The 12,471-nt window shown below is 37.9% G+C and overlaps 2 protein-coding genes across 5 annotated transcripts; both read left to right on the top strand.

Moving 5' to 3' along the window:
* Window positions 1-694: 694 nt before the first annotated feature.
* Window positions 695-5,389, top strand: LOC131542630 (coiled-coil domain-containing protein 122). Of its 4 annotated transcripts, none has more exons than XM_058779481.1 (5): window positions 695-825; window positions 1,088-1,193; window positions 2,146-2,535; window positions 3,785-3,901; window positions 4,950-5,389. In XM_058779481.1, exons 1-5 carry the CDS (start codon window positions 812-814, stop codon window positions 5,100-5,102), a joined length of 780 nt encoding a protein of 259 aa, XP_058635464.1. In that variant the 5' UTR covers window positions 695-811; the 3' UTR covers window positions 5,103-5,389. The 4 variants fall into 4 exon arrangements, with proteins under 4 accessions (XP_058635464.1, XP_058635466.1, XP_058635465.1 ...); XM_058779483.1 differs by having other exon boundaries at window positions 2,164-2,535; window positions 4,950-5,385; XM_058779482.1 differs by having other exon boundaries at window positions 702-825; window positions 2,149-2,535; window positions 4,950-5,376.
* A 2,121-nt stretch (window positions 5,390-7,510) lies between these two features.
* Window positions 7,511-12,370, top strand: LOC131543075 (histidine-rich glycoprotein-like). Its single transcript, XM_058780289.1, has 3 exons — window positions 7,511-7,627; window positions 8,805-9,722; window positions 9,844-12,370. The coding sequence occupies exons 1-3, from the start codon at window positions 7,511-7,513 to the stop codon at window positions 9,850-9,852; spliced, it is 1,044 nt and encodes a 347-aa protein (XP_058636272.1). The 3' UTR covers window positions 9,853-12,370.
* Window positions 12,371-12,471: the final 101 nt, after the last annotated feature.

Below are 12,471 nucleotides of genomic sequence, written 5' to 3'. Positions count from 1 at the left end.
TGTTAAAGTTAAGAACACAATTAGATAAAACCAATTTAGCTCAAACAATTATCAAGAAATGCTTCATTTAGTTCAGTCTGTGGTGTACAAAGCTCACATGAGCAATTAAAGAAAAACACTTAAGCAAAACATGCTCAGGTCAAAGTCAAATTTTTATCAATTTTACTGGTAGTCCACTGTATGAAGAATATTTGGGTATAATATGTTACAGTTGACGTGCTATCCTCACTTACATAAATACAGTGTCCTGCACCCACTAGTAAACAATATAACAAATTAGCCTATTTCTGGTGTCTGAATCATTTTTGGTTTTACTGTACATTCAAACAATAATAAATAAATAAAATTCTACACAAGTAAAAAAAAAATAAATAATAATAATAATAATTATATTCTGTTATATTATTTAATTTTTTTCTGTTATATATACACACACGCACGCACGCGCGCACACCAGGGTTAACTAATACCATAAAAAAATATAATCGCTTAAAATAAACTTTACCTTAAAGTAAAAAATAACTTATTCAGGCTAGCTGCCAAGGCAAAATGTTTCATTTAATTTAATGTACTAAAATAACTAAAACTGAAATGATTAATAAAAACTATAGCTATAGATATGAAAATATAATCTAATAAAAAGGCCCCAAAACACGACAAAATTACTAAAACTAAATTGAAATTACAAAATATATAGACTAACCATTTAATCAATAAAAACTATAACCGTATTTCAATTATAATAAAATAACGAACATCGACGCTCAGGCGCTCCTGCGTGACGTCATTCGTGTTTCCCGCCGAATTAGCTATGGACGACCTCAGGTAAAGTTTTCAGCTGTACTTCTTAAAAAATAATGAGTAAATTCCTATGTGATCAGAGGCGAAATTGTCTTTAATGCTTGATAACTAATAGTTAAGCTCGTTTTTTGGCTTCTCAGCAGTGTTTATTGACGCTAGTTTGAGGCTTTACTGACAGAAATCAGCGTTAAGTTAAATAACAGACCGAGTGTGTGAATGCGACTCCTCACATTACAATAATGAAGCATCAGCTCATAATGAGCTCACAGACCTGTTTATTGTTCAGAAAGCAGGATTTTCCCCTCAATGACGCGCTTCAGGAGCTTCTGCAGCAGGGCGCGGCGCGCGCGCGACAGCTCGGGGACGCGCAGCGCGAGCTCGACACGCTGCAGGTGCGCGCGCACACATCACTTTTACCAGAGGCCTCATAAAAACATGACACGTGATAATGCAAAAACATGTTCAGTATTAGGATTTTTCTATAAAGATATATTGAAGATGTAGCTATTACTTTGCTAATTTTGACATTTAGGCAAGATAAAACAATAACACATGGTCCTAATGTAATGCTTACATTTTTCTCAAATAAATGTATACTATGTGCAAACAAATTACAATGAGGTGGTTGTTTTGCAATAATGTGGAGACGTGTTGATGAAAAATTGACAGGTTCAAGAAAATTTGTGAAAAAAGTAAACACAATAACTTTTAAAGGTGTAATTATGAAAGGAAAAGTCGAAATTATGATTTTAAAAGTCGTAATTAAGACATAAAAAGCAATAATTATGCGATGGAAATATGGCATTATGGCATACTAAGGCATAATTTTGACAAAAAGTTTTAATTTTGAAATAAAAAGTTAAAATGATGACTTTAAAGGTCAAAATTGACATGTCAAGCTGAAGTTTACATAAAAAGTTAAAATTATGACATAAAAAGTTGATGACATAAGTGATAATGATGAGATAAAGTCAAAATTGTGACATACCAAGCTGAAATCATGACATACTATGAGAATTATTTTTTTACATAAGTTGAAATTGATTTTGTCAAAATTATGACATACCAAACAAAAATTTACATAAAAAGTCAATTATGACACACCAAGTCATTATGAGATTTAAAATTCAAAATGATAGTAATTTTTTGCCTTTGTTATAATTCTGACTATTAAAGTCCTAATTTTAACTCGTCTCATAGTTCTGACTTTTTATGCCATAATTATCACATAGTATGTCATAATTTTGACTTTTCTGTCGTAAGTTAGATGTTTTTATCTCAAACGCGTGACGTGCCCGAGCGTACTTCAGGAGCCAGCTGTGGATGCGGAGGTGTTTGTCTCAGCAGGCGTCTCTTCTGCAGCTGGAGCAGAGCGGTGAGTCTGCTGGATCTCAGGTGAAGCTGCAGGAGAAGACGCTCGCTGCTCTGGACTGTGATACGGAGCAGCTTCAGCGCAGCGTCCTCCGTCTGGAAGCACAGATCCACAGCCTCCTGCTGGAGAACCTGGAGCTCCGGAGCTGGACGGAGGAGCAGCAGCAGCGCCGGCGCTCTCAGCAGACGGAGTTCAGCTCGTACCGCAGCCGTGTGACGGAGCACCGGACGGCCGTGTGTCTGCAGGAGAGCCGAGCGCACCTCCATCAGGAGCTCCAGCAGAAGCAGCAGGAGGCGTCTGGACTCAGACTCACGCTGGAGGAGCTCCAGACCGACCTCCAGAAACCGGTCCGGCAGACGCAGGTCTCGCTCTCACTCTCTCTATGAGCAGCGGTGTGCCATATATATATATATATATATATATATATCGTCTGCGATTAACATCATAATTGTTGTCTTAACGATGTGCGATTTGACATTATCGAGTATTTTGCAAAATCATTCAAAACACCCCTAGAGTGCACGCTTGCATTATGTGAAGTCTAGACTAGGCATGATTCTGTCTATTAAAGGACATTTAGAATGATCACACATTCAAGACATGGGGACAGAAAATGTATATATTTATATCATTTCATATAGTTAATCAATATCACACAAAGAGTGCATGAATATTGATTACAAATGTAATTATTTATTTATTTTTACAGTTCAAAAAATAAGAAGTTAATTAAGAGACTTGCGTTTTAGACCCATATTGCCTGTTTTTGCAATATTTCGACAACAAAAATAATTCCAAACACAGCCACAGCACTGTTTTGTGTCTCTGAGCAACACGACGGTGATTCGTTCATGAATGAATCATCCATTTAAATGATTCGGTTCAATCGCAATGATTCACTTGACTTGCTGCCACCTGCTGGCGGTTTTAATTTCACATTTAAAGTTGCTCTTTATGATTTAAATAATTTTAAATAACAGTATTCAACGTTTTATGTTTAATATATCAAAACATACTTTATGCATCTGTAATTGCAGGTTAAATGCATTCATGTCTTGCATTAAACTGTGTGTAAACGCATCTAAACACATCTTCAGACGCAGCTTCTGTGTTTCCTCTGCATTATAAAGATTAATTTTATTTATGCTGATTTCCTTTGCTTGACATCTTCTAATTCACTGATTAAATGTAGGAATTTGACTTAAAAGATGATGCACACTTCTTAAAAATGGCTTTATAAAAGTAAAACTGCCCATAAAAGGTAAAAATCACGCGCCGTGTGTGTGTGTGTGTGTGTGTCTGTGTCTGTGTGTGTGTGTGTGTGTGTGTCTGTGTGTGTGTGTGTGTGTGTGTGTGTGTGTGTGTGTGTGTGTGTGTGTGTGTGTGTGTGTGTGTGTGTGTGTGTGTCTGTGTGTGTGTGTCTGTGTGTGTGTGTGTGTGTGTGTGTGTGTGTGTGTGTGTGTGTGTGTCTGTGTGTGTGTGTGTGTCTGTGTGTGTGTCTGTGTGTGTGTGTCTGTGTGTGTGTGTGTGTGTGTGTGTGTGTGTGTGTCTGTGTGTGTGTGTGTGTGTGTGTGTGTGTGTGTGTGTGTGTGTGTGTGTGGATCCTTACAGAAGGAAATCGACGTTCTTAAGGCCAGTATTCTTGCAGCGAGACAGACTGTGATGGAGAGAGAAGCTCATCTGGAGAACGAACAGCACACGCAGACACGGCTGAGGAGAGAGATCGAGGTAAACAGAGCCAATCTAAAGCCACCATAAAGAGCTTTATACAATAAAGATTGTAAGAATAAACAGGAAAATGACAGTTTCAGCTGTAAAGCAGCTCTACAGAAGACAGAAGTAGTGTTCACATGCAGGGTCTTAGGAAAGTTTTAATTCACTCTTCCACAAATGAAGGCCTCAAAAGCTCTTAAAACAGATCAGAAAGCTTTAAATTCATGGCATTAAATGTTGCTTGTACTGCAAAAATGCTTAGTCTTGTTTTTCAGTACAAATATCTAAACATCCTTAAATCAAGATACATTTACTGGAGATGCAAAATGAAGATATAAAGTCTTGTTTTCTTAGAAACTGAACAAAATAAAGTGAGATAATGTTTAAAACAAGAACAATTATCTGTCAACGAGGAATGAAAACTTGATTTTTCTGACTCATAAACGCACTTCAATTTGATCAGTTTCTCATTAAACAAAACTTATCTTAAGTTATTTTGCTTCTCCAGTAAATGTATCTTGATTTAATAATCTTTAGTCATTCGCTCTAGAAAACAGAGAGAAATACTGAGCAGTGTGATCAGAAGGTACAGTAAAACAAATTAATATTCTAATGTTTGATAGCAGAGATATTCAAGCCATTGTTTTTAAATGAATTATAAAGTAATGCAGATCTGAACTTGCTAATTCAAGACATTTACATTTAGAGACCATATTGTTGCACTGTGTTCCATTCAATTTATTCCTTAATGGATGAATGGATAGTTCACACAAAATGAAACACATTTTGTCATCATTTACACATCTTGAAGTTTTTCCAAACCTGTGTAAGTATCACAAAAGGAGATTTTGAGTAACCAAACATTTGATGGCAGCCATTGACTTCTATAGTATGGGGGAACCTATAGAAGTCAGTGGGTACCAGCAACTCACTTTCAAAATATATTCCTTTTGTGTTCAACAGAAGAAACAAACTCATACAGATATGTAAATGATGACAGAACGAGTCTTCGATTCTCCTTCAAAGCTGCAGAAACGCTGAGATCTTGACGTTTGTTCCTCAGATCCAGGAGCGCAGATGCGAGGCCATCCTGAAGCGGCTGCGCAGTCAGCTGAAGAAAGCTCAGTCGGGTCACCTGCAGCTGCGCAGCGACGTCACACACCTGCAGACGCGGCTGGACGAGCTCCGGGGTCAGCTGGACCGAGACGGACGCTGACGGGTCATGATCATCTCCGCTTAACAAAACAAGTTAAATGTTCCGTGGGAATGTGTTTGAATCAGAGCTGCAACACGATTAGTCGATTCAAAATAAGTGTATGTTTACATACGATATGTGTGTGTACTGTGTATGTTTATTATGTATATATAAATACACACACATACATGTATATATTAAGGAAAAATGTGTTAGATTTATATGTAAAATATTTATATTTATTAGTGCTGGGCAACAATTAATCGCATCCAATATAAAAGTTTATATTTATGTTCATATAATTAATATTATATATATAAATACATTTAATATATAAACGTAACATTTTTCTCAAATATATACTGTATGTGTGTGTATTTATATATATTATGTAAACAAAAACTTTTGGATGCGATTAATCATTTGACAGCACTAATATATATATATATGTAAAAATAGAAATTATATACAAGTGTTTACACACATATATTTTTTAAATATAGTGCTGTCAAATTATTAATCGCGATTAACTGAATCCAAAATAAGTTTTTGTTTATATGTGTGTACTGTGTATATTTATGTATATATAAATACACACATACAGTATATATTTCAGAAAAATATTTATATATTAAACATTTTTATTATAATTATATGAATATAAATATATACATGTAGATATGTAAATATTTTCAAAATATATACTGTATGTGTGTTTATATATACACAGTACACACACATTATGTAAACAAGACCTTTATTTTGAATCGATTAATCGCGACTAATCGTTCTGCAGCCCTAGTTTGAATGCACACCTGTGATTTAAAATGTATTCATTTTCTTTGAACACGTTTGTGATTTAAACTGCAGGTTAGTTCGGTCCAGCACTGGTCAGTGTGTGTGTTTGGATGATTACCGTTAAACGACTCTCATGTTTCTCTCTCAGTCTGTTACATCAGATTAATATACATAAAATTAAACAGAGTACTTTCATCATTTGTACATATACAGTGTGATTTACTGCACTGGTGGATAATCTAAACAGTTAATATAGTGTATAAAGTGTAACTTCACATGTAGTTTTAATTGTTTCTTCCTTATACACTCACACACACACACACACCAATTAATGTCAGCAAACTCAGGGGTATCCATCACATCTCCCTCATCTGGACTCTTCAGCTCAGGTTAGTTTCAGGGGCTCAGTGCAGAGAAACTAAACAGGTGAAGGATCTACAGGTGCATCTCAAATTAGAATGTCGTGGAAAAGTTCATTTATTTCAGTAATTCAACTCAAATTGTGAAACTCGTGTATTAAATAAATTCAATGCACACAGACTGAAGTAGTTTAAGTCTTTGGTTCTTTTAATTGTGATGATTTTGGCTCACATTTAACAAAAACCCACCAAATTAGAATACTTCATAAGACCAAAAAAAAAACATTTTTAGTGAATTGTTGTCCTTCTGGAAAGTATGTTCATTTACTGTATATGTACTCAATACTTGGTTGGGGCTCCTTTTGCTTTAATTACTGCAGATGGCTGCGTTGACTGTGGACTTCAGAAAACACAGTGGACCAACACCAGCAGATGACATGGCAGCCCAAATCATCACAGACTGTGGAAACTTCACACTGGACCTCAAGCAACATGGATTCTGTGCCTCTCCACTCTTCCTTCAGACTCTGGGACCTTGATTTCCAAATGAAATGTAAAATTTACTTTCATCTGAAAAGAGGACTTTGGACCACTGAGCAACAGTCCAGTTCTTTTTCTCCACAGCCCAGTTAAGATGCTTCTGACGTTGTCTCTGGTTCAGAAGTGGCTTGGTAGCCCTTTTCCTGAAGACGTCTGAGCGTGGTGACTCTTGATGCACTGACTCCAGCTTCAGTTCTCTCCTTGTGAAGCTCTCCCAAGTGTTTGAATCAGCTTTGCTTGACAGTATTCTCAAGCTTGCGGTCATCCCTGTTGCTTGTGCACCTTTTCCTACCCAAATTCTTCCTTCCAGTCAACTTTGCATTTAATATGCTTTGATACAGCACTCTGTAAACAGCCACACCTTTCAGTAATGACCTTCTGTGACTTACCCTCTTTGTGGAGGGTGTCAATGTTCGTCTTCTGGATCATTGCCAAGTCAGCAGTCTTCTCCATTATTGTGGTTTCAAAGAACAAGAGATACCCAGAATTTATACTGTAGGGATGGTCATTTATTCAAACTCAAATGTAAATATTCTAATATTTTGAGATACTGATTTTTGACTTTCATGAGCTGTAAGCTCTAATCATCAAAATTAAACAACTAAAAAAAAAAATTTTTTTTACTTTACATGTAATGAATCTAAAATATATGAAAGTTTCACTTTTTTAAATAAGTTACAAGAAAAAATTAACTTTTTCATGACATTCTAATTCATTGAGATGCACCTGTAAATGCAGCTTTTCTTTTACAACAAGATAAGAATCCTTGAAGAAACAACTTACCTCAGAGAACAGGACCTGAAAGAGAACAGGACAAACATGCAGGGACTAGAGGACTTAACCGGACTAGTAAACACTGCTGAGGATCAATCCAGAGAACAGGAACAGGAAACAACACTTCAAAATAAAAGACACAAACAGAACCTCACTGATTTTCACACTTGCATGGATTTTACTGGCCATTTGAAATCAAAGTCAAATCATTTTTACAACAAATAATTTAAAAAAAAAAAAAGCAAAAAACATTTTTATTGAAGTAATTTCAAGGGCAGTGAAATGTTGGTATGACACACAACACGACTGCTTCCATGATGAGCTTCATTAAGCCGACTGGAGTGTGTGTGTGTGTGTGTGTGTGTGTGTGTGTGTGTGTGTGTGTGTGTGTGTGTGTGAGAGAGAGAGAGGGGGTAATACAGTGATTCTGACTGAAGGCTTCAGGTCCTCATCTGTACACACACACACACACACACTAGGGGTTGAACGACTTCTGATTTTTTAAAGTCGACTTTTATGTGATGAAAGTAAGTCGAAGTCGACTAGTCGCTGCTGACGTCATTAATGAACAAATAAGTCTGGAGCTGAGACTCAAACAGCTTGTGCAAAGCTGGCATATGACACAGTGCTGCCCACATGGCTATTGCTCCTATAACAGCTCATTTTTATCAGTTCTTTTGTCTTTGGGTGGTTATATTTCTCACAGATTTCTGCTCGTTCTTAAATCAGATGCAGATAAAGCAGCACAGTAAAGATTACATTCGCATGAATGCATGAGTGAGAGCGACTGCGTGTGAATTACTCTACTAGCAGTGAAGCTGTGGGATTTAGTTAAGAAATATATGCCTGAACTTTTCAGTTTCTAAGCTGTTTTATTGAGAAATCACAGAACAGAGTTGACAATACATTTCCGCGCTGAATGATTCTGTGTGATGCACGCGCTACTGTCTGAAGCCTATGTGTGTGCGTCACAGAGCATTATATTAGAACAGCGATTAACTGACCTGTACTATAAGCTGTTTAAAACGTGCATTCTCCCGTTCAATTTCGAGCATCCAGTAATATAATCACACGTCTTGTGGAGCGCTTTCAGAGTATGCATTTATTTGTGATTTTAACTGTTTGGAAACGGAGTAAATGTGGAAGTCCTTCAGAGATTTCTTATCCTGTTGCGCCCTCTACAGGACCAGCGACTAGACGACGCCAAGCTTCAAGCGTCACGGCAGAGCATTAAAGTCGACTAGTCGATTAGTCGGTGCAACCCCTAATACACACACTCACACGAAAACTCTCTCTCACACACACACACACACTCACAAACAAACAAATACACACACTCACACAAAAACTCTCTCACACACTCACAAAAACACACACACTCACATCCACTCACACACAAACAAAAACACGCACACACACACACACACACACACACATATACACACTCACTCACTCACACACACACACACACTCACTCACACACTCACAAACAAAAACACGCACTCACACACACACACACACGTACACACTCACTCACACACACATACACGCTCACACACTCACAAACAAACAAAAACACGCACTCACACGCACATATACACACTCACTCACACACACTCACAAACAAACAAAAACACTCACTCACACGCACATATACACACTCACTCACACACACACACGCTCACACACTCACAAACAAACAAAAACACGCACTCACACGCACATATACACACTCACTCACACACACACACTCACAAACAAACAAAAACACGCACTCACACGCACATATACACACTCACACACACACTCACAAACAAACAAAAACACGCACTCACACGCACATATACACACTCACTCACACACACACACATATACACACTCACTCACTCACACGCTCACACACATATACACACTCACTCACTCACACACACTCACTCACACACACACACACACACACATATACACACTCACTCACACGCTCACACTCACAAACAAACAAAAACACGCACTCACTCACACACACATATACACACTCACTCACACACACACATACACGCTCACACACTCACAAACAAACAAAACACGCACTCACACGCACATATACACACTCACTCACACACACACACACACTCACACGCTCACACACTCACAAACAAACAAAAACACACACTCACTCACACGCACATATACACACTCACTCACACACACACACACACACACACACACACACACACACACACACACACACACACACACACACACACAAACACACACTCACCTCACACATACACACACGTTGATATATGTGGTTTACGGGGACTCTCCATAGGCGTAATGGTTTTTATACTGTACTTACTGTATGTGCTATTGTCCTACACCAACCCTACACCTAAACCTACCCCTTACAGGAGACTACAGGCATTTTTAGATAAAAAAAAAAACAAATTAAAAAAATAAATAAAACACCATTTAGTGTTTTTTAAGCCTTTTGAGTTACGGGGACATAGACAGTGTCCTCATAAACCACCTTCAAATTGTAATACCTCTGTCATACCCATGTTATTATACACATGTTGTCCCCGTAAACCACAAAAACCATTACACACACACACACACACTCATACACATACACTCACTGAAGCGCTGCTGGTGATTGGCTGCTGTGGTATGGAGGGGGCGGGGCGTAAAGTCAAAGGTCACAGCGGAACATAAACACACACACAACGAGCCGCACAATTCCTCCCTCAATTCATCCAGAGACACCTGATGATGATGATGTTCACCCTGCAGAAACTCAAACATCTGTAGATCTTCATCAGTGTGTGTGAGGACAGATTATATCTGATATCATCACAGCGTCTCTGATGCATCATCTGCATGAAAACCATCTCCGTACAGGCCTTTCACCTTCTGAGCAGCTCAAACACAACGAACAGAAAACACTGAGATCATAACCTCGTTCACTCTGAACCTTCTTCATCTGCTCCAGTGACAACATCATCATCATCATCATCATCACACATTAACCCTATAAAGCTACTGGATCATATCTGATCAGCAAAGTTCCTCTAAATGATCAATATAATGCTGTTAAACGTGCCACACTCAATCTCCTCGTGTCTTCTGGCGTCTGATTGAGAGTTTAGAGCAGAGATCCTCAGATCTGGTCCACTCCTGCAGAGTTCAGCTGTAACCCTGATCAAACACACCTGAGCATGCTAATCAGTGTCTTCAGGATCATTAGAAAATCACAGGTAGGTGAGATTGATCAGGGTTGGAGCTAAACTCTGCAGTGGATTGGCCCTCCAGGGAAAGATTTGAGGAACCCTGGTTCAGAGTGTTTTATCAGTAAAAGCTCTTTTAGTGTAATTGTAGAAGCGTCCAGCTTCAGCGGCTGCTTCAGTGTCAGATCTCGACTGATTTTGATCGAGTAAGCGTCAGAATAACTGCAGTCATGTCTCCAGATGAACACTTACTGGACTGAAGCAGCTCAGCTTTACTTGATTCTCCATCAATCATTTTCTAGAAACATCAGAGCGTCTCAAACCTGATCATCAGGATCTTCTGAGGAGCTTTACTTTCACTGTTCCTCAGCGGAGGAATGATCTTCTGAGGAGCGTTTATTTCTTCATCTCTCCATCAGCATCGCTTTATATGTTTGGATCATTTCAGTCTCATCTTACTGAGACATATTCCTGGAGATATAGAGCGACCGCTGATATTCAGATCATTTAATATCAGTATCTGCTGCACTGTTAGAAACATCTCACTGATTTACATCACAAGCAGCAGAATCTCATCATAGAAATATCAGCATCTGCAGCAAATTCATATTTTTGCTCAGTTTGAGTCTCTGAATAAAATTGAGCTGCTTTTCCTCCATATTCTCTCTGTATCAGACCATATAAGCCATAAAAGCCTGATGAATATACTACAAAACAAACACATATGCAATCTTTTCAGACTGAATTATAACCAGATGGAAGATCTTCTGTTCATAGAGCTTCATAATGTCCTTCTGTAGAAGAATGACGAACTAAATGAATCATTTCAGTCAGTCAGCGGTCAGAAGACTGTCTTTAAGTTGACTTCATGTCTATATTTAGTTGCCTAGCAACATCTTTCACCCGTATCCATGGGAAACACACACACACACACACACACACACACACACACACAGACACAGCCCTCATAAACACATGAAACATGCAGCTGAAACACATCAGTCAGAATATAATATCAATATCATCAAATACTGCTGCACTAATGACTAATATCATACTTCACCAGTTCAATAATCACAGCACATTGACAACTGTTTGGCATTAGATGTTTCTGAAATGGTATGTTTAAATATGCAAATGATACATTAGCCTAATTAAATATGCACTAATTTGCATACATCTCCAGAGCATAAATCTGATCATTGGATAAAGTCAGATTCATAATTCTAGTTTGATTTTCTTGATGGAGTTAAAGTTTTTTCCGGAGGAGATTTTGGATTTCTCTTTTATAAATAAGAAAATACTGTCATCAGACAGTAAAACAAACACATTTCACCATGTTTTTAGGAGTAAAATGTCGCATAAATCAGTGTGAATGAAATATGAACTAATCTTCAGCATATAGAGGAATAAAACTAAAGTTCAGTGCGACTAAGAGAAAAAACTCTTTAGATACGGATCGCAATAGAAATCTACAGACACAAATACATGAAGTGCAATAAAATAAACGCTAAACTGTGTATGTTGCATGTTTTTCTTCCACTAGTCTGAAACGAGAGACATGGAAGCAAAATAGAGCTCAAAACTGACCAGTGAAGCATGAAAACACATGCTTGCAGTGTCTGACCTTAAGGTCGGTCAGGAGTACAGCGAGTAACATGTTAACACCACTAACCAGCCTACAGCTACTAGTCT

This window comes from Onychostoma macrolepis, chromosome 06 (genome assembly GCF_012432095.1).
Source record: "Onychostoma macrolepis isolate SWU-2019 chromosome 06, ASM1243209v1, whole genome shotgun sequence".
Classification (NCBI taxonomy): domain Eukaryota; kingdom Metazoa; phylum Chordata; class Actinopteri; order Cypriniformes; family Cyprinidae; genus Onychostoma; species Onychostoma macrolepis.
Note: the sequence above shows the minus strand (reverse complement) of the source record. Positions and strands in the feature narration are given on the sequence as shown.